At 55.0% G+C, this 22437-nt stretch overlaps 1 protein-coding gene across 1 annotated transcript; it reads right to left on the reverse strand.

Moving 5' to 3' along the window:
• Nucleotides 1-15213: 15213 nt before the first annotated feature.
• PPY (pancreatic polypeptide) lies at nucleotides 15214-15874 on the reverse strand (the record flags this gene model as incomplete). The annotated part of the gene is made up of 3 exons (XM_080826659.1): nucleotides 15214-15238; nucleotides 15392-15463; nucleotides 15684-15874. The coding sequence occupies 3 exons, from the start codon at nucleotides 15872-15874 to the stop codon at nucleotides 15214-15216; spliced, it is 288 nt and encodes a 95-aa protein (XP_080682785.1).
• Between the last annotated feature and the right edge of the window lie 6563 nt (nucleotides 15875-22437).

Below are 22437 nucleotides of genomic sequence, written 5' to 3' on the forward strand. Positions count from 1 at the left end.
AGTTCCCACAGCCTCGGCTAGCTCTTCCCCACCCCCACCCCCACCCCGGCCTCTGGGAGGGCGGGGCCTGGCTTGTGCCCACAGGAGAACAGCAGTGCCAGGCAAGCCAGTCTGGCTACCGGCCAAGGTCCGGGGCCCAGGCTTCGGGGAATGCGCACCTCGGCTTCCAAAAGCCTGGGCCTCGGTGTCCTCTCACCCCTACCCCCAGACTATTCACACTACCCAGGGTCAGCAGGTGATGCAGACCGGGAGCGAAAGGGGGAGGTTTCCTCCAACGTCCCTCCCACCCACCCCTCCATTAATACCCATACAAAGAGATGTTGGAAGAGAAAGGTCTGACAAAGGCGCTTTGAAGACCGACAGGTCTTGGGGAGGGGTAGACAGACGGAGGGATGGGGGCGTGCAGAGACGTGCGGACCTGCACGGACCGACCATCGGATAGCCCCCTCCCCGAGAGCCGGGCCCTAAGTGGCTGGGCGCTAGGACCTGGCAGAAGGGGGGCGTGTTGCGAGCCATCAAAGAAGGCTCTTTGCGAGCGCGCCCGCGGGAGACCAGGGGATGAGGTCACTGAATGATGTCCCCCCGCCCCCGTCCTCACTCTCCCCACCCCCCCCCTTAGTTGACCTAACTTTCTGACCCCGGCTCTTCTCTCCTGGCACCGATCCCCCCTCAGGTCTCCAGACCCTAACCCTGGCCCCGACCCCGACCCGCCCCCCCACAGCCTGGAAGGGAAAGAAGCAGTGCCCCCCTTCCCAGGACCCCCTCCCAGGGAAGGTTGAGGTGTTGGCCTCCCAAGGGGTCCGGGGGGACCACCGGGACCCACGCAACCTCTGTCTCGCGCCCCCAACCCCCGGAAGCGCTAACAGCGCTGTTCTTACGTAATGCCCGGCTCCAAAGTCCCCCGAATCCGCACAGCCCCCGAAGAGGCCTCGCGGATATCGGAGCCTCGCCACCAGCTCTGTGCCCGATGTCACTTTGGAGCCCTAACCGCTCCGGCCAGCATCAAGAAGCAGCGGGGTTTGATTTCTCTCTAGGAGCCCCCGAGAAAGGAGGGTGGCGGGCGGTGGAGAGGGAGGGGACCGGCCTGAGGGAAGGGGCCCGGGAAGACCCGACCCAGAGAATAGGGCCGTGCCTGGACGAAGAGGAAGCAAGGGCCCTGGGGTGGGCGCTGGCCCGGGAGTCGGGGGGCGCCTACCTGCGCCCCGGCAGCCCCTAGCTCGTTGCGGCTCCAGCGCAGCCCGGCGCTCCGCGTTTATTGCTTGTCAATCGCAACCCCGGCTCTTAAAGCGGCAAGGCCTCCTCTGCGCGAGGGGGCGGAGACCGAGAGGCGAGAGGAAGGGAGGGGGGGCTCTGGATGCCGAGGGAAAAGCTGGAGAAAGTAGTCTCTCCGTGCAGCTAGAGGGTAGGCGGGGAGGTGGTGGTTTGGGAGAAACCGCACAGCCCAAGACCCCCTGCTCGCTTTCCACTGGGGGGAAGCCCAAGCTAGGACCCGTACCCACTAGCGTCCCTTGGCGCCCGGTGATCCCTTAAAAGGGCGATGGTGAATGATTACTCCGCTCCCTTCTCTCAGCTTAGAGCCACCTTTCAATTCCAGACCTGCCTCACCTTTCCAGGTTATCCCGTTTCCCAATTGGGAAAAGGAACCGGAGGAGGTGAGGGAGATCCCCTAGGGGCAGGAGACCCATTCCCATAGGGTCTCAGGCTCAGGGGGCAGCTTGGAAGGACTCCAGTGGGGAAGAGCGGGATCCCACACTCTCTGGAGGAAGACAGGGGAAACGTCTTTGAGAGGGAGTTCGAGATCTTATTTTAGGTCCAGATCAGAGAGCAGGTCCATATTCCTGTTTAGGGAAAGAAGTAATTCTCTATCCTTCTTCAGAGCCCCATCTCAAGAAGTAAATAAAGTGTTAAACCCAGTTTGGTGTCTGCCTTCACCAGGCTCCGCTCCACCCCAGACCCGCTTGTAAAAGATAGTGTATGGCCTTGGAATGCTTGTAGGTTCAGCCTGGAGACCACCCTTCGCTCAGACAGCCTAGCATATGCCGGCCAACCCCAGCACTTCTCTGACCTCAGCGTCCCCCACCCCCTCTGTCTTCCAGAATATGCAGAGATCATCCCTCTTTCTTGCTAGCTGAGCTCCTAAGACCAGAAGTGGACCTCAGCTCCTGGCTGGCTCAGTCGGTGAAGGATACAGCTTTTGATCTCAGGGTTGTGAGTTTGAGTCCCACTTCGGTAGAGATTACTTAAAAACAAATTTATTGTTGTTGTTGTCGCTGTTACCTAGGCTCCAAGTCTAACATGAGGGCTTGAACACACGACCCTGAGACCAAGAGTAGCATGCTCTACAGCCAGGCACCCCCAAAATAAAATCTTTTTTAAAAAAGAAATAAAAGAAAGGAAAGAAGGAAGGGAGGGAGGAAGGGAGGGAAATGGACTGCAACCTGGAAACTTGCTTGGAAATCTCAGAAATGGGTTTGGCTTGGGAATCCATCCTGAAAGTGGAGGACTGGCCCCCGGGACCCCAAGAGACTCACCTCACCCATGAGCTCTAGAGGGCATAAATCTGGGTATACAGATATAGGGAAAAGCCACTTAAAAAAAAAAAAAGCCATAAAACTTTTCTGCTGAAAGGCTTGGCGCTTCCTCGCCTTCCCCGCCTTACTGAAGGAGAAGAAAGTTAGTTAGCGACCCCAGATGGTGGAGATTGGAATTGCAGGTTCTGTTTCCAAAGAGGTTTGCGGGAGCACACTGTTTCCAACCCTCTCCCCAGCCGTCAGACCAGAAGATCACCTAATTCAACTCAGGAAACAAGCCCGCTTCCCATTATGAAGGCTGCTCTCCAGTGTCACCTGTCCATCTCTGGGCAGAGAGAGAATCACTCAGCTAATTACGTTTGATTGGGAAGTGGGAGGATCTTGAATCCCTCTGAAATATTAATTATTTCTTCTCGATCAGGCAACTCTTAAGCCACAGCAATCCACAGCAAACCTCAATTCCATTCAGTATCCCCAAGACAAGGTTGAATCCCAGATTCTGGACCACTAGGGAGGTGGAATCCAATTTTATTCTTACAAACTGCCTTCCCCACCCACACTCCCAGTAACTGTCAGTCAACGAGTATCAAGTATCTCTCTAAAAGTGCCTTACAGAATGCCAGCCCCTCGCAGCTTTTCAGGACCCTTCCAGCTGGTAAACTGTTTTATTCTCCCAACAGCCCAGTGAGACTCCAGTGTGAAAGAAGGATTTCTTCGTGCAGAGTACCATGCTCCCATTCTGTTTCAAACAAGGTGACAGCTTCAGTAATACTAAGTCAGATACCAGCTTTGGTGCCAGGCTCAGTGGCTCCCGATCTCCTGGAGCTCCCCTCTAGGGTGGAGGTCTGGGCTCAGGGGCGGTGTCAAAACCAAAAAGCACTTTCTGGTGGGGTAGTCGACTGTCATACCGGAAGAGCAGTAAATGAGCCCCAAGGAATGAGAGTGCTACTGGTGGGAAACAGAGTAGCTGAGAAGGGAAGCAGGTTGGAGGGGCCCAAAATGCATCCCATGGCAGTTAGTGGCAACCCACGGGGGAGGGGGGCGTGGGTGCAGGAGAGTGGGGGGAAGCGAGAGGGATAGCGTCCTTTCCTTTTTCCTCTCTGGTCTGTAATTAGCTCAGTCGTCCTCCCTGCCTCCACAGATCACAAGGGTGCAGTCAGTGTCTCTGCTTCCCCTAAAATCAAGGTTTTCCTCTGATGGATGTTCATCGCAGGGCTTTGAGAGTCAGGACACGGAAAGAAATAAAATTCAAAGCGGCTGTTGTGAATTTCTGGCAGATCTGGCGCTGTAGAGTGATGGTGCACTCACGATAATGGCCAGCAGGGGCCGCCACAGCTATCCCAAGTCTACACGCTCACGTTCGCCGCGACCCATGCAATTCGCCAGTCTTGCTCTAGAAACCTTTTCTCTTGGCTGGACCTCTCAATAGGAAAAAATAGTTTGAAACTCTCACTGCATATAGATAGATATAGATATAGATATAGATATAGATATAGATATAGATATAGATATAGATATAGATATAGATATAGATATAGATATACAGAATAAGATAGAGATAGAGATATCTTTTAGGTCATTTACATTACCTCTCTGAGCCTCAATTTTCTCATCTCTACAATTGGGATAACCCCTACTCCCAAGGGAGAGGACCCATGTAGAGTGACTGCTACAATACAAGGTACACAGAAGGTGTTCCATAAATGCGGCTTCCCTTTGGGGCTGGGTTGAACAGGCTCTAACTAGATGCCTTCTGGGCAGTGGGTGTTGAGTCTCTCTCTGGATATCTGGTGTGCCCATCACTGACCTCAGGTCTTCGTGGGGCAGACAGGGGTCCACCCCAGGGCTGCTGGCTCCGCAGGTGTCGGGTATGGATAGTACGTCCTCTTCCCGCTGCCCACACAGCCTCCTCCCCAGCCACAACCATTAGTGGCATCTTGCCCAGCCCTATCTGTGCCACCCACTGTTACCTCTTCTTCCTCCACTGGCCCCACCAAGTTGCCAAGGGCTCTGCTCTGGACACCATATAAGGGGGCCAGGAATAGGTAGCCCATCCCCAGAGTGGAGATGAGCTTGTAAAAGGCAGTGCAGAACCTAAGAGTAGGAGGGAATCTTGCTAGCAACCCCCCTCATAACCCAATATTCATTGCTGGAGACCCTCACAAGCCAGTGATGCCTCAGAGTGCTCTTGTAGACCAAAGGGAAGAGAGTGGAGGGAGGCTCTAGACTGTGGGAATACGTGCCCTGAGGACCGTGTGAGGCACTCGGGTTGTTGTTTGGAGACAAAGAAAGGAGAGGGGAGTGTCCCCACTTGGACGGGTGACCTGGAAGAGGGCTGCATGTGCGGGACTGCACGCACGTACGCCCACACACCCACAAGCGCTGTGCTGCTTCCCACCCCCAGAGCCCTGGGCCAAGGGAGCTCTTGTAGAGTGGGCTGGGGCAGAGACAGAAGGGACAGGGACAGGGGTTATGGAGAACATTAGGACAGCTTGCTGGGTGACTTCAGGCAAATCGTTTGGCTGGAGTTGGGTAATATTCGCCTCACAGCCTCTGCATACCCATATAAAAGTGCTCTGTGAGCCACGGCAGGGGAGCTGGGTTACCCAGGACCATGCCCCCTTCCCAGGAATGCCGGGAGGTCCCAGTCCCAGAGCCATTCTCTCCCCATGCCCTGCCACACACAACAAAAGCTCTCCCCCCCACCCACTGCAGCCCTGCTTGGTGCCAGCTGCTCAGCTCCAAACCTCCCCACCAGAATCTTCTCCCACCCTCTGCACTGAGGTTTAACCACCCTGGGCCCACCCCGCGCACAGGGCAGTGTAGGGGGACCTCCTGCCCATCCCACAGGGAAGAGGGAGGACGGTGTAGAGTTAGGAGAAATGGGGGAGATCTTTTCTTCCCACTGTGTCTGGGGGATTTGCTCAGTCAGTTCACCCCATTGCTTAATTTGCATTCTTTGACTTTCAAAAAGCTTATTCATAATTCAAAATCTCCTGCCATGTGGGCTGCCACTCTGCTCTAACTGTCACCCACACCAGCGCTGCCACGTGTGAGCTCTGCCACGCACAGGTCCAGTCTCTTCCCCTGTATACATTTCTTTGATCCTCATAACAACTGGACAAGGCAGAGAGTACTATAGTCCCATTTTACAGGTGAAGAGACTGGAGTACAGAGAGACTAAGCAGTTTGCCCATTGGCATGACGCTGTTGGTGGTGGAGCTGGGATTTGACCCCAGGTTGTGTGGCCTTGCTCCATAGGTACTATTTTCGGTTTTCATTTCTTCATAGATGAAAAAAACAAAAGGACAGAGGAGTTCAATGACTTGCCCAGGATCGCACAACAAGCAAATGGCAGAGCTTGGCTTAGCAGGTTTTGTTAGTAAAGAAACTTGCTTCATTTTCCATAAATTATTCTTCAATCTACAAAAATATGATAACTCACAAAAACTGCTGAACTTAAATAACATTTAAATTTGACTTAATTTGAGACAATGCATAAAATTATCAGTACTAAAAGAAATAAACATCTAGAAACAATTTGCCATCTTTGTAGCAGATTCTTTGCTGTTATCCACCAGAGCTTAATGTAATCTTGAATTTATCTAGACTTGATTAAAATACTGTTGCTAATGTGTCCTAAATCTTTTATTAACTTGGCACCAGACACCGGGGTTGAGAACAGCTCAGCAGCTCTCAAGAGCAGCTGGCCTGGATGCCCTTATGGGAAAGCCTTCTGGCTTTCAGAGACTACCTTCCTCCTCCAGGGGAGAAAACCTGGCTACTTGGCCTTGCCCTTCTCATCTGTAAAATGGGCGGTTTGGAAGTTGGAACTAGCTTCCTGAATTCCCTTCCAAATCCATCAAAATGTGTATCCAAGGAGACAACTTCCCACTCTGCTCATGAAAGAGATAAAAACCTTCTTTTCAGAGCGCCTGGGTGGCTCAGTGGGTTAAGCCTCTGCCTTCAGCTCAGGTCATGGTCTCAGCGTCCTGGGATCGAGCCCCACATCAGGCTCTCTGCTCAGCAGGGAGCCTGCTTCCCCCTCTCTCTCTGTCTGCCTCTGTGTCTACTTGTGATCTCTGTCAAATGAAAAAATAAAATATTTAAAAAAAAAAACAAAACCGGGATGCCTGGGTGGCTCAGTTGGTTAAGCCGCTGCCTTCGGCTCGGGTCATGGTCCCAGGGTCCTGGGATCGAGTCCCGCATCGGGTTCCTTGCTCGGCGGGGAGCCTGCTTCTCTCGCTGCCTCTGCCTGCCTCTCGGCCTGCTTGTGTGTACACACACACTCTCTCTCTCTCTGGCAAATAAATAAAATCTTTAAAAAAAAAAAAAACCCTTTCCAACAGGGATTTCCAAGAGGTGGTATTCTTGCTAGGTGTTTCTTGGAGTATTAATTAGTCCATTCAGTAAATACCTATTCCCACTACTGTGAAGTTCCCTGGATATAGTGACTATATCTTTTTTTTTTAAGAATTTTTAAAAGATTTTATTTATTTATTTATTTATTTGAGAGAGAGAGAGAGTGAGAGAGCATGAGAGGGGAGGTCAGAGGGAGAAGCAGACTCCCCATGGAGCTGGGAGCCTGATGTGGGACTCGATTCCAGGACTCCGGGATCACGACCTGAGCCGAAGGCAGTCGCTTAACCAACTGAGCCACCCAGGCACCCCTAAAGATTTTTTTAAAAGATTTTATTTATTTGACAGACAGAGATCACAAGTAGGCAGAGAGGCAGGCAGAGAGAGGAGGAAGCAGGCTCCCCGCTGAGCAGAGAGCCCGATGCGGGGCTCAATACCCGGACCCCGAGATCATGACCTGAGCTGAAGGCAGAGGCTTTCACCCACTGAGCCACACAGGCGCCCTGATAGTGACTATATCTTATTGACTCCTGGAACTGCAGCACCTGACACAAAGCCTGCCATCAAGCCTCTGCACTGGCAGGCTCTGAGGGGAGAGCCATACACCAGTAGCTGGAAAGTTCTCCAGATGATTGCGGTGCACAGTTAAGGATGAGAATAGGTAAGGTGTCGTCATCAGATGATGGGTCTGGTGCGGAGGCAGGTGAGGACCGCCAGGCAACTGGCTGCAGAGAGGATCCAAGGAGCCCAAGGCAACGTAAGGAGGGGACCTGGGAGGCTTCGCAGAAGAGAAATTGCCAGAACCGAGTCCTACGATCTTGCCAAGTGGAGGAATACAGGACACTCATCCCCAAGAGAAGGAAGAACCCAGGCAAAGGCTGGGGGTATGAAAGAACTGTCTGGGAAGCCGCTGGAGTCTAGCAGGTAGAGGGTCAGACAGGTACGTTGAGGGAGGAACCGATCCATGAGCAGGAGACGTGGCTGAAGAGAGTGGGCGGCAATGCCAGCACCCAGAACAGGGGCATGGTAAACAGACTGTGGTCCATTCTCCTCAAGGAACAGTACTACGCACCAATAAAAAGGAACACATGGCTGATACACCTCACAATACGGAGGGATGTCCAAAACGTTATGCTGAGTGAAAGAAGCCGGACAGAAAGAACACACTGACACCATTTGCATGAAGTCTGAGACGGGCACGTATGATCTACAGAGATCCGCTCACCTGTCTAAGGCCAGGTGAACTGGAGAGGGGCGGGAGGGCACTAGCTGAGGGGATGGAAATGTTCTGGGTCTCGACTGTGGGGGCGGTGACACCTTTGTCAGAACTCCACTGGTGCACTTCAAATGGGCGAATTTTATTGTGTTTAAAGTCTACTTCTCCAAAGTTGTTTCTGAAGGTTTGTTTGGTTTTTAAGTGGGCTGAGGTCAAATTGTGAAGGACCTCAAATGTCACGCTGAGAAGTTTGGACTTAATCCAGGAAGTCATGGAAGGCTTATTAGTCAAAGGTTTTTCAGTTTGCCTTGGTTTGGCTTGGGAGCAAGTAAAAACCCAAACTGAAGTCAGATGTAAAAGAGAGAATTTCTCCGAAGGGTCCTGGGGTGAATCACAAAATCCAAGGAAGACTTGGGGCCAGAAGCCTGAGGATCCTTCTCTCAGCTTTGTCTCCCAATAGCCCCACACCTAGCTCTAGTGTTTCCCCTCATAGCTGAGGACACCGTGCTCAGAGAAGCAAAGCGACCTGTCCAAGACACACAGTCAACAAGTCGCTATGTCCAGCTTGGAACCCATGTCAGTCTGATGCCAATGCCTGTGTCTTGACCATCAGGCCTGGAGAATAACAGGGAAGAATTGACTCAAAAAAAGCCCCCCGGGGAAAAACAGAGCCAAGCAGAGGGAGGGAGAAAGGGAGCGGGGAGGGGACTCAGAGCATGGGCGAGCAACCCCACTCTAGTCGGAAGTAGCTGACAGGCCAAGGAACCCGGAAGTGATCAAGGGGAGACTCTGGACTGCAGATGGCCTGAATCCCAAGAGACAGAAAGGTGTGTAACTGACGGGGGGTAGCTTTCCAAGAAGATGGGACTGCTTCTCCAGATCTGAGTCAGTCCTGAGCTTGAATCTCAGCCCCACTGGCCTTGGATAGTCTCCTAACTTCTCCGAGCCTGTTTCCTCAAATGCGAAAGAGCTAATGCCTGCAGGTATCATTAAAATTAGAGACACTGCAGTGCTGGGAGAATGCTTCTCCCAGCCCCTGGCACTAAGCAATGGCAGTGATTATCAGTTATTGGTATATAACTCTACACTCCACGGGGCTATTATGATTGTGATAGTGCTTTGTGATTGTGATTTTATTGTGATAATAATACTGAATGCTTCGTGCCTCCTTCCCCAACCTGCTCACCCCATCAAGCTTTTCCTCTTCTTCTAGGCCAGAAAGGTGAGTAGATGCACACCATCTCTCAGAACTTGACCATTCTTGGAATGCGTGAGTGAATCCAGAAGGGTGAGAGACTGAGAGCCCTCAGTGTCTTGTGGAAAAGCCCCGGGGTTTATAAGGGCAGCTTGGGTCCTCACAGCCAAAGCTGCAGGAGGACACATCGTTGGAGCTCTTTCAGAAATGGGGTCATCAATGCTGGGCTTGCGCCTAAGTGACAGAAAAGATAGCCCGTTTGTTGGGATCTGGGGTAAACTGACACCTAGGTCTCGCCTCCCAACTTGTATGATGGAATTTAAGCATGGGAATCTCATTTCTTTTTCTTGAGAGTCTTGGCTCCTTGGGAATGCAATACTGTCTTACAGGGCTGCTGAGCCATCCCATAAACTTCGGTGACATTGACACTGAGTTTCTCACCCCTTCCCCTAAGGGAGAAGTGTGGATGGGGGAAAAGGGCACATCCCTGAGCGGAGGGGCTCATCTATGTCAATTACCTTGTGCCAGGAGCTGTCCAAGGGCTTCAGCAACAGCATCCCATTGGATCCTCAGGACAGTCCTAAGGCTATAGATGGGATCAGCTCCATTTCACAGATGCAGATGAGGAGGCTCGGGGAAGATAAGGTCCCTTAATCAAGGTCACACAAGGTCACACAGCCAGGAAGTGGTAAAGTCAGGAACCCTATCCAGAAGCCCCTGCTCTTCCTACTGTGTCCCTCCTGGGGGTGTGGGCATTGAAAAGCTTCAGTTCACATTTTACAGCCTTGCCACAGAGAAGCAGCAATGTCGAGCAGGTAGAGTGGGGCCCTAACGGCCACACAGAGCCAAGGCTCTGTGACCTGAAGCAGCCCAAGCCCTGAGTTCATCATTCAGGAACATGAGACCCACCACACTTGAGAAATCTCTGCACGTCTCCCACCGCGGTCTCCAAAGTAGCTAGGCAGGCCTCGAAAATCTCCAGGATGAGCAGTAGGGCCTGCAGTCCTAAGGCAGAAAGCTTAGCCTTACCCATGCCCCTGCCAGCAGGCCTGGAAGCTAGGAGTAGGGGTCCTGAACCCCCAGCTAGGAGGAAAGGGGTACCTCATCTCTCAGCCTAGCCCCCTCCCAGCCCCAAAAACAGTCCCTGGGCAAACCAGAGTCCCCTCTCAACCCCAGAGACAGTTCCTCCCTGGGACCTGTAGACCTGAGGCAAAAGGTAACCCCAGCTCCCCAGGGCCTCCTGCCTCTGCCACCCACACCTCTGGGCCCCCGGCACGAACTGTGCCCAGGTCAGGACAGCCGGCAGCCCATGTGCTTCCACCCCCACTTTCTCCCTGTTCCCAACTCCCAGGTGATGACTCAGGGGCAGGAGGCGGCCAAGCTGGGCGTGGAGCCTTTGTGGGAAAGGGGGCATGGAGCTGAAGGAATATAAAGGGCCTCGGCGGTCCATGTAGGATACCCTTCTGCTGTGCCGCTCTGCGCCCACCCAGCACCATGGTAATGTCTGATGGCTGAGTTTGGGACCCCTGTCAGTTCTGCTCTCCAGGAGCTTGGGGATGGAGGCTGCCACCAAGGTCCCTTCCCCGGGGCATTAAGGGCACGAATGAGTGAGACCAGGGTCACTCCCTCTGCCAGTCTGATGGTCAGGACAGCTGAGGGGGTTTCCTGTCCCTGCTTTAGGTGGTGGGGGTGAGGGGCTTTCCTGGTCAAGAAAGAGTTGAGGGTCCCAGGGGCTCTGGATCGCATGTACAGGCATCAGAGTATGTGAATCACGGGATGTGCCTGCGTGAAATCAGCATAAAATTCTCCGTGCGCAGCTGGGTGCGCACATGGGGATCCCTGGGCTGGCATTCCCCTATGCAGCTGTGTTAGTCCTTCATTTAACATGGAATGGAGCACCTGCGAAGTGTCGGGCACTGCTCCAGATGTTTGTGCAAATCAGTGAGCAGAACAGGCAGAGTCCAGCTGTGATGGTGCTCACAAATGGGGGAAGAGGGACGTGCCTTTTGGGAGAGATAACAGTTTTTAGTAAGGATAGAATATAGTAAGTTAGAAGGTGACACATAAGGGGAAGGCACCAGATCAAGGGCTGGGCTGCCCTTGATCTAAGGGCCTTGATTCTGCCCTTGATTCTAAGTAGGGGTCAGGGTAGGACCCATTTAGGAAGTGGCATTTGAGCTGATGCCTGGAGGAGGTGAGGAAGGTGGTCCTGCGGATATATGGAGGAAGTCTTCCAGGCAAGAGAACAGCAGGAGCAACAACGAGGAGGCGGGCGAGGCTGGAGTGGGGTGAGCAAGGAGTAGCGGAAGAGGTCGATGAGGTTAGGAAGCTGACCGGTGGCTCCACGCAGCCCCCGTGGGTACAACCGAGAGTGTGTCTCCCGGTCCATCCCCACCACGCAGTGTACCCGGGTCTTCGGGCGTGGGTGCGTCACTGCGCACGGCCAGGGGCGCACCTTTCGGCCTGGGCACCGGAATGTCCCTTCCGGCCTCGCGCACCTGCGTGCGTCCCGCAGGCAGACGCTTCGCTGAGTCCATCCAGCCCCGGGCCCGCGGTGGGCGTCACGTGACACCCGGCGGCTCCGTCTGCTTCCCCACCCCCTCCCCAGGCGCCGGCTCTGCGCTGCGCGTGCGCACTGGCCTTGGTGTGCCTGGTGCTGCTGCTGGCGCCGCCCCGGGGAGCCCTGGGGAAGGAGCTGCAAGAGCCGGAGACCCCCGGGCCCCGCGCGGCCGACTGGATGGCCAACTTCGCCCACTTCAACAAGTACCTAGAGAAGCTCTTCAACAGCAGGTGGGCGGGTGGGGGGGGAGCGAGAGGGAGAGAGGGAGAACGCGCAGGGGGATGGGGGAGGAAGGGGACATCACCGGACACCCCACCCACCGCCCTCCCTGCCCCATGATCTGTGCAAAGACGTGTTCCCCAGCTTGAAGTCTAAGGACACCAAGAAATCGAAAAACGTTAAAAACCCCAAGAAAGCCGCGACCACCACAAAAACCCCACCAGCAAACACCGGGAAACCCCCCCAACAGAGCACCGGGAAACCCCAACCGCCGCCGTCCTCCCAGGGCCCCAGGTAGGAGAGCCTGGGCAGGCGGGCACGGATCCGGAGCCACAGAACTGGGGGTACTTTGGGCTGGAACGAGAGAAACTAGAGGAAGCCCCGGAGGGTGGGGGCTCCCAGGGACTTCCTTCTCCAGGCAGGGCCCTGACCTCAGATGCCGGACTCAAGTCTCCTGGCCCAGCGACCCCCTTTGTATTCTCAGAGGAGCCTTAACTCCTACCTACCCAGCTCCTTCATCGCCCCCCCCCCCAACAATAAAGAGAAATAGCGCTACTGCTCGGTGACTTCTGTGGGCCCTAGGCAGGAGGGGATGCGTCCTTCAAGGGGATAGAGGGCCCTGGAGATCTTACTCCGAGAGAAGAAGACCATCCCTGCAGGTCTGTCCTACTTCCTCCCTGCAGCCCATCCACCTGCCCCCTACTTCCCCACGATCACCCCTGGGGAGGGGGTGGGCTCTAACTAGGGGACCAGCAGAGGGGAGAGGAGCAGGTCCCGGCAACCTCAAAGGAGGGCCTTCAGCCAGGATCCCCTCCGGCTCGAGTGTCTCCACAGAGCCGGGCATCTCTGATGCTAGCCCGGATGTCCCGTGTGGGCCCAGGAACGAGCAGGAGGGCCTCTGCCTGCCCCTCAGGGTGAAGAAGTCCTGCCTTGTCCTCCAGGACCCTCTCGACCCATCTGGCAATGAGCCCCGCTCAGGCCAGTCCCTGAGAAGCTGGGTGTGAGGGGGGCACTCTCAGAGGAGCAGAGGGGCTGGTGACCCTCAGAAGGTGGGCAGGGGGCCAGGGAGAGAGGCACCTCTTGCGAGCCACCTCTCACACACAAATATGTCCTGAGCAGGACCCTAACTCCTGCCCCGGGAAGTGTCTACCTCTCTCCCTACTCAGAGCCTATCCCCTTAGCGGCCAGAGAAAATTCTGGGGCTTCCGCCTCCATGATCCAAACTCAAACTTTGTTCTGCTGAAACCTGGCCCCCCTCCCAGCCACTCCCTTGGGTTTGAGAATTGCCCTGAGCCCGTGCATTTGCCTGGTAAGGCTGCATCCTCTCCAGCCCTGTGCTTTTTAGGGCCTGGTTCCACTCTCCCCGCCTGCAGCTCCAACCCCCCAGGCCTCCGCTACCTCTCAGGAGCCGTTCTCTCTAAGTTCCTGGTTCTTCAAAGATGCTTCCTTGTAGTCCTGGAAAGTCTGCCTTCCAGAGCCTCATCCTGGCGCCCCGGGCCGCTCTTTCTAGCAGGCGTCATGGTGACAGCTGGTTGGCGGGGGGGGGGGGGGGGGGGGGCCCGTCTGCCCCTGAGAAATTCCCATTTCCTGGGCCTTCACGTGGGTCAACAGACCATGCTCAGTGTTTCTTTTCTTGTTTCTTTTTAAAAGTAATTGCATCTACTTGACTGAAATTCGGATTTCCAGCAAATCGATGCTAGAGGATATGGGCCCACACAGAGATCATAATAGGACATCCACGGGTTCACTTGTGAAAGAGGAATTGTTCAAGGGATTCTCAGAGTTTTTGCTTCCTCCAGCTGCGAGCACCGGGTTGTTTGGTTTGGTTTGGTTTTGGTTTTTTAAATTTGTGCATGTTTTTTGTAGATGTATGCATGTATGTATGTATACATACATATTGTATGTATGTGTGTGATTGGGGGGAGGAGCAGAGAGAGAGAATGTCAACCAGACTCTCCCCCTGAGCGCGGAACCAGACACCCCACACAGCGCTGGGTCCCAGGACCCTGCCATCACCACCTGAGCTAAAATCAGGAGTCGGAGGCTTAACCAACCAGGCCACCAGGTGCCCCGCACGCTCGGTGTTTTTCATGTGTGTTATTTCTTGTCTCGCTCACTGCAACCCTGTCATCCTTCCCTCTTTACAGATGAGGAATGTGAGTCTGGGAGAGGTGGTAGCACACAGACAGACACACAGACAGAGCGGGGCAGACCCTGGGCTCAGAACCGAGTTCCTCCAGTTCTACAGCCAGTGCTGTGGGCCTGGACTAGCTTGCTGTCTGTGCCGGACCTGGGACAAGCTGCGGCTCCTCCCCGAGCCTCGGCCTCTGCAGACGGAAGAACACAGTATCTCCCTCACTAGGTGGTTGGGAGGGTTGCCCACTCCTGGCACACAGTAGGCTCCTTTTCCCAACAGTCTGCACAGGACCCCGGCCCCAGGCCCCGCCCGGTCACAGTCCCCCTTCGCCGGCCGTGCTTCTGCTGGGCCCCGGGCCCCTGGACAGCTGTGGTCCTACTGAACATGCGCAGTGAGCCATCTCTGATCTGCCCGGAGGAGGGCAGCTGGTGACTTGGGGCCACCAGTCATTCCTCCGGGCTGTGTTGTTGCCCCTGGCTCCGTGCCAAGGACACTTCAGTATACATTCATACTTGGCCTAGTGCCTAGGTGTCGGAAAGCATTGGTGGGGGTGCCTTTGGGGCAGGGCTGTCGTCAAGCTGTTGATCAGGAAGACCTAGAAGTGCTGAAGTGGGAAGAGTCAAACCTCACTGACCCACTGAATGGCCGTGGAGGAGCCCCTGCCGCCCTCTGGGCCTGGCCCTCTGTGGAGCCCGAGAGCATGAGCTGAATGGCCCTGCCGACCCTACATACCCCGAAGGCTTCTGGATCCCTGACAGTACCCTCCTTTCCCTCCTGTGCCTCCCTCCTCTCCCCCGTCTCTCTGTCTCTCCGGAGCATGTGGCCCACGCCTGCCCCCCACCAGGGGTCCACAGAGACACACAGAGAAGCTCTGACTTTGATTTGCTTTATTTAGTCTGTGTGGGGGCAGGGAGCAAGCTTTGGCCATTGCCAAGGGTGCCAAGGGGGGAGGTGGGCCAGCATTGCTCTTGGAGTCAAAGGAGGCAGGAGGTGGCATCACAAGTCCATCGGACTGAGGTCCCTGTGAGGAGAGGGCAGAACATGGCAGCGGGAGGGGACAGTCCTCGCACCCTCTGGAGACCCCAGGCCAGCCCTGGGGCCTTTGTTCTTCCTTCCCCACACACCCATTTCAGCCCCAGGGATCTAGGCACACAGAGCAGGGGAGCAAACCCACCTGGGGCCAGCAGCATGGGGGGAGCCCCACTCCAGGATGTCCAGTGTTTCTTCTCTGTCTCTTTTCCCGTACCTGGGAGGGGAGAGGCAGCTGGGGCAAGCCCCGTGCCCACATGCCAGCTCACCTGCCTCATGCCCACCCTTGCACACCCCCCGCCCCTCCCCCAGGGCCCAGGGCTCCAGGCCTAGTCAGTAGAGGTGCTCTGCTTTGCCAGGAGCATGGAAGGGGCTGGGGTCATGGCCCACGGCCACAGGGACTGGGATCTCTCCCTCCCATCCCACCTCGCACGCACCTGGGCCTGGTCAGCATGTTGATGTATCTGCGGAGCTCAGCTGCGTACTGGGCCATCTGCTCTGGTGTGGCATTGTCCCCGGGGTACACTGGCTCCAGTGGGGCTGCCCGGGCCCCAAGCCGTGGCCGCAGCAACAGAGCCGCACAGGCAGACAGGAGCAGCAGGGAGAGGCAGCGGTGGGCAGCAGGCATCTGAGGAGTGGGGAAAGGGAAGGTAGAGGCAGAGCGGAGCCCATCTGCCCAACCCCTTCACCCCATCACCCATTTCTCCAAGCCTGGGAACAAAGGGGCTGAGCAAAGGGCTACTCGGTCCTCAGCGCCCAACCTCCCAGATGTGCCCTGGAGAGCGCGGACAGCCCAGGTCATGAGCCTGAGCCGCTCGGCAGCCGAGTCTGCACCCCGGCAAAGTCAAAAACATAGCAGAGAAGGTGGGGATCTGGGACAGGAGAGCCAGGACTCATGACATCCAGGGCCTGGTGGCTCTGAGGACTCGGATGTGGGGTGGGATGAAGACGTGCTCCAGCTCACCAATGGGGTGGCAGCGCACAGAATGAACTTGTGAATCAAAGGACAGAAAACCAGGGCCTGTGGGTCTGCCCCTCGCAACCGCCACCAGGATAGACATTCAGGGACAGGTCCTGCAGAAGACACTGTTGCCTGCATCGCCCTCAGCCAGTAGGCACGGGCGCACCCTCAGACCCTATCACTCACAAGGCCACGGTCACATTTGTGTGCACGACCACCATGCACTCCCCGCACACGTCTCCAGTCTTCTAGTCCACAGACTGCTCTGCCAGGGTCATCCATCTGTCCAGATGTAGAGCCAGACCCAAGCAGGACCCCAGACCTCCCAATACCACCTCCCTGCTCTGCAAAGCTCCTTCCCCCACCCCAGGCCCCTAGTCCCAAGGACTCCCCAGAGCCTGGCCTCCCCTCCAGACTAGAACCACTTACCTTGAGTCCTGAGGGCCAGATGGGTGTCCCTGCCCTCCCCCGTGCCCCTTTATAGTCCTCAGCCCCCCAGAGTCCCCGCCTCCTGTCAGCCTCTCTCACTCTGCAGCTCACCCCCTCCTCCCACGGTCTCCCTGGTATCCACAGCACCAGCCCTGGGGCCAGGGCCGGGAGGGGGACAGGGCTGCAGCATAACAGGTAAAAGTGGGCCACAGTAGGTCTCCTGTGGGCCCCCAACCACCTTTGGGTGCCAAAGGAGGCTTGGTTCAAGAAGAATGGGGGTCTACGACCTCAAGGTGACTGAAAGGTTCTGGTCCCAGGCCTCAGAACAGCCCCTCCTGCCTCCCAGGGATTAATGGGAATCAGAAGATCAAGGCTGGGGCTCCAGACTCCAGGATGGAGAGTCAGGACTTCCTTTCCAGGTTGTGACTAGGACAAAGTGGGAAGAGGGAAGCTAGGGGGGAGATGCCTTAGGTTACTAGGCAATGGTGGAAGGAGTGGGGACCCAGGCACGGAGAGACCCGGCTGGGTGCAGAATGAGAACCCATGTGCCTGGAATCAGGGGAACTGGAGTGGCAGGAGCGGGTGTGAGAGCCATTTCCCAGAGCTCCTTTCCAAGGCAGTGATAAACCAGCATCATAAAGCCTTGAACTTTTCAGTGTGCTCCTTGCTCAATCATCTCACTGGGTCCCTGCAATGACCCATCTTACAGATTCAGAGACTGACTCAGAGACTTTAAGTAACTAGCCCCAGCCCACATAAATAGTCAGTGGGAAATCCAGAGTTTAACACAAAGTCTAATTTCAAAATCTGGACTCTTTTTTCCTAAGCGAGGCTGCCAAAGTATTGCTATAATTTCCTATTTTTTGGCTGAGCACCGTGAGGCTCACAGAGGCGAAGAGACTTGCCCAAGACCACACAGATACCTAGGACTTAAGTTCTGGCTTGGAATCCCAAGCCCACCATCCCAACCCTGCCGCCTCGCCACCCTCACGAGCCTGTGAGTCTGCCCAGCTCGGCGTCCCTTCCTCAACCCCCAGCCCCTCTCCAGCTCAGGCCAAGCAGCAGTAACTGGCTGTGTCTAAATGATACACTGAAGCCTGAGTAGGGAGCACAGGACCTCTTACCCCTGAGGTCCTGCTGTCCCAGATCAAGACACCAGAAGTGTGTGTGTTACAGGGGGAGTCGTAGAGGATATGACAGCTGGAGGTGTTACCCCAGGGATCTGGCATATCAGGCTTAGTGTCCAAATCCTGGCTTTGCCCTTGGCTCTGTGTGACCCTGGAAAATAATTCCATTAGCCTCTCTGAGCTTTGATTTTCCTCCAGATAGTGAGGATAAAGAAAGTGTTAGTAAATGTCTGTTCTGCCTTGTTCTGCTCAATTCTGGTTTCTGGTAACAAGAAGAACAATAATGCTTCACCAGACAACAGCTTAAAAACAAATATAGAGAGACGCCTGCGTGGCTCAGTCGGTGAAGCATCTGCCTTGGGCTCAGGTCATGATCCCAGGGTCCTGGGATCGAGTCCCACATTGGGCTCACTGCTCAGCGGGGAATCTGCTTGTTCTCTCTTTCTCTCAAATACATAAATAATTTGTCTGTCCCCGCAAGCCCTGGACTTGGTGCCCACTTTGCAAAGCAGAGGTGATGAGGCCGCAGCAGCTGCATTGTGCCACCAGGGGGCGCCAGGGCCCAATCCTAGTTCGGAAGGTCTGGCCGCCCCAAGATTACAGCCTGCTGGGACCTGTTCTGGCCACTACCTATGTTGGAATGGAGCCCCTGCAGACAGATGGCAGATCTGCGGATTGACTAGAGTGCTGGGGCCAGTTATAGTTTTGTCTTGTGCCTAAGAAATGACTTGTATTCCACGATGTCAACTGAACCTATAGCTTTCATTTTTCTCCTTTGCAAACAACGGATTCCCCTTCCGGGTCCTCTCAGGGATGTTGGGACAAAGGAAGAGGGTGTGCTCTAGTGGGTGTGCTTTCTGAACTGTATGGCCAGATCCAGAACCTGGTGATGTTTCTTACTCATCTGCGTATGTTCCGAGGGCTTGCCCTGGAGCCCCGCTTAGGGAAGGCACCAAGCACTTACCTGCAGGCAGACCAAATGAAATGGAAAAGGTCCTTTCTCACCCGCCCAGCTCCATGCCTTCTAAGACAAGAAGGATGGCTGATAGACCACATTAGGGATGGAGTGAGGGCTTCAGTAAAACTAGGAGGAACACCTGGGATCACAGGGTGAGGCCGAGTGTGCTATAGCAAGTGGAGTGGGGTCCCATATACAGAACTCCAGGGCAGGAATTTGGCCAGCATCGCATCCTCTGTACCCGCCTCTCCCAAGAGTGCCTCCAGAGCAGCCTGGCCCAGTTCTTAGGACCATGTCTTATTCCTGCACTGGGTGGCAGCAACAGAGGTGGGGACAGGTGGCTGCGCCTGGATGTCAGGAACCCAGGGGGTCCCCTATTTGCTGGAGAAACCCTTAGGCTGAGGACAGCTGTCTCTCACACACACACACGAGTTGAGCCCCCCCATCCCACTCCCTCCAAATCAACGCAGGCTTGGTTGGGGACTCAGGTCACTCATTTGGAGATTGGACTCGCTTCTCTCTCTCCGGGAGACTCCCTCTGCACCCAGAAACCCTGCAGGCATCACAGTGTTCAGTAATCCCCACCACCACCACCACCACCCCCCCGCCCTGCTGCCCACAGCACCTGCAAAAGCAAATCGTATCATCGTCAGCCCAGATTTTTCCTAAAAAGAGGGTCTGGGTGTGGAAGGAGGGGAATTTTTCCCTTAGGATATTGGAAGGGAGAGTAGCCAGAGCAGTTCTGAGAAGGGTTACAAATGAGTAGGAGAGTAAAGGAAAAGAGGGGTGCTAATAAGCATGTGTCAGGGCCACCTGAGGGGCTCATCTGCCCCTGGGCTCAGGTCATGATCCCAGGGTCCTGGGATTGAGTCTCACACAGGGCTCCCTGCTCAGCAAGGAGTCTGCCCCTCCATGTGCTTGTGCTCTCTTGCTCACTCTTTCTCGCAAATAAATAAATAAATAATATTTTTTAAAAAAATAAGCATATGTCAGGCTGTAGATTCAGCTGTTTTCCTCACTAGCTCTACCACTCACCGGCTGTGTGACCTTCAGCAGAGGACATAAGCTTTCTGAGCCTAAGCAGTGAACTCTTACCATTATTATTTAAGGTCTAAGTTTCCATGCGTCATCAGTGAAGACATACAGGCAGCAAAATGGAATGACTTGGCCAGAATCACGTGGCTGACTATCGGCAGACAGGACTGGAATCCAGATCTTTTGTCTCTGAGGTCACACCGCCCCCCCCCCCCCACTGCCCACCACCGGACTCCCGGGCGTAGGCCTGCGTGAGAGCTCAGATTCAGGCTGTTCAACGGAGATCGTGTTTGTAACGGACACTGTGCGTTGTCCCAGTACCCTCTCTCTCCTCCCTCCATCATGAAAGAAGGGCCTGAGAATAGCCCCTGCACACTCAGCTAAAGGCAGCTCCCGGGTTGTTCTGGCCAGGAGTTAGAGCCACGTGACTAAGTACTAGCCAATGAAGTGAGGCCACGTGACTAGTTCTAGCCAACGAGGTGGGGCCACGTGACTAAGTTCTAGCCAATGAGATGAGTGTTTAAGTGCCTTGGCACCTCTCTGGTTCCTGTAATGGTGGTGCGGTCCTGAAGCCGGTGGTCGCAAAGATGACCGCAAAAGAATTGCCAGAGCAGCTCCTCTCCCACGTGTAGTTCTACAACGGAGCCCGCGTCCCCTCTTCTCGAATGCAGGTGGACCTGTGACTGCTTGAACAATAGAGTGTGCTGGAAGGTGACTTGTTAGCTCGTGAGGCCAGGTCATAGAAGGGAGCCGTTAGGAGTTGAATGGTATCCCCCACCCCGCCCCGCCAGATTCGTGTGTTGAAATCCTAACCCCCAGTTCCTCAGGATCCAGCCTTATCTGGCAATAGGGTCATGGCAGATGTCGCTAATTAAGATGAGGTCACACTGAAGGAGAGGAGACCCCTCACACAATATGACTGCTGTGTTTAAGTCAACGGGATATTTGGACACAGAAACAGTCATGCCGAGAGGGAAGCTGTCTGTGAGTCAAGGAGACAGGCCTGGAACAGCCCCTTCCCTCATAGCCCTCAGAAGGCAACAACCCCGAGGACCCCTGGACTTCAGACTTTAGCCCCCAAAATGGCTGTTAAACCTCTGGGCTTGTGGTGCTCTGTTACAGTAGCCCCAGGAAGCCAAGGGTGCCCTGCTTTCTCCTGATTCCCCTCACTCGGAGTTGGGGGGGGGAGCCAGCTACCATGCAGGTCCAGCTACCCCAAGAAAATGGCGTGGAAGGGGCCCCCACGTGGAGCTGCTGGGTCAAGAGACCCAGTGGAGCTCCCTGCAGCACCCATCAGACATCGTGAGTGAGCCTTCTTCGGCATCAACCCCGGGGGCGCCCTCTACCCCGGGGGCGCCCTCTGAGGATCCCAGCTCCAGCCAACCTCTGACTGTCACTGCATGAAAGACTCCAAGGGACAGGGGCCTAGTTGAGCCCTTCGCAATCCTGACCCACAAAATCATGAGTGATATGAAGTGGTTGGTGGACACTGCCAAGTCTTCGGGTTGCTGCGAATCCACATAGTACCCAGCACACCTGCCCTTCCCCGGTCCTTCCCATCCCTGGGACTGGTGGTGATGGTGGTCATCTTCAGTCACGCGGAGGAGGACATGGAGATGCCACAAAATAGGACCCTGGGCTTTTGGATGTCCTCCTGGAACAGAGCTGCTGACTCCCCAGATGCCACTTGAATTTTAAATAAAAGAGAAATAAATTGCTGTCTTATTTAAGCCACTGCTAATTCTGCCTCTATTTAAAAACCCAAATCAATATTCTAGAAATAAGGTGTGTGTAAAACAAATATCTCGGTGTCTAGCACGTAAGTAAGTGCTTCTTTCAAAAGGTACCTGTTTGTCACCATTAATATCCCATCTATGGCTCCTGCGGGGGCAAGGCTGGTTGAGTCCTGTTGTCCGTGGATAAACCACAGGCTCAGCCCTCATCCAAGTGAATAGGAGGGGAACCCAGGTCAGCGATGGCCAACCAGACAGGCCAAACTGAAATTGTCTGTGGTCATGCAAAATTCATACCAGGGGTCTCTTCCATCGGCCTCAAACTGACCAAAGTCCTCCCAGGCAGACCGGCAGACAGGGGGCCAGGGACACGAGCACCGGCACATGCAGTCCCACTCCTCTGACCATAAAATGAGCCAAAGCTCATGGCAGCCACTACGGGTTCCCACCCCTCCTCTCCTGGTGCAGAGGGAGTGGGATTGGAGGAGAGAAGCGGCGGAATGACACAGGGAATGGATCTCAGATAACGACAATAGAGAAGGGAGAACCAGAGAAACTCCTGAGAAATCAGGAGAGGCTTCTGGGAAGAGGTGAGCACTATCCTGAAGATGTTTTCCAGACTGCAATGGAGCGAAAGGGCTCTGCAGGCAGGGGAGTGGTCTGGACAAAGGCGTCAAGCGTCAGAGTCCACATAGTTTGTGACGTGTGCCAGGCCCCAGGCCTGCCTCCCTTCCACCCACTCCTGCCCTACCTTCAAAGGCAGGCAGCACAGGAAAGGAGAGGAGTCAGAGCCCCAGGCCCCCTAGGGCAGATGGTGTCAGAGCAGCTACGACAGAGCCGGCTTTAGGATCTTCTCTTCCTCCATAGCCATCTAACTGCAAACAGTCCTATGAGACCCCTACTCTCCGATGTGCCACACCAGCCTCCCCGACCGGCTGACCCGCTCTG

The sequence above is a fragment of the Martes martes genome, assembly GCF_963455335.1.
Source record: "Martes martes genome assembly, chromosome: 16".
NCBI classification, from domain to species: Eukaryota; Metazoa; Chordata; class Mammalia; order Carnivora; family Mustelidae; genus Martes; species Martes martes.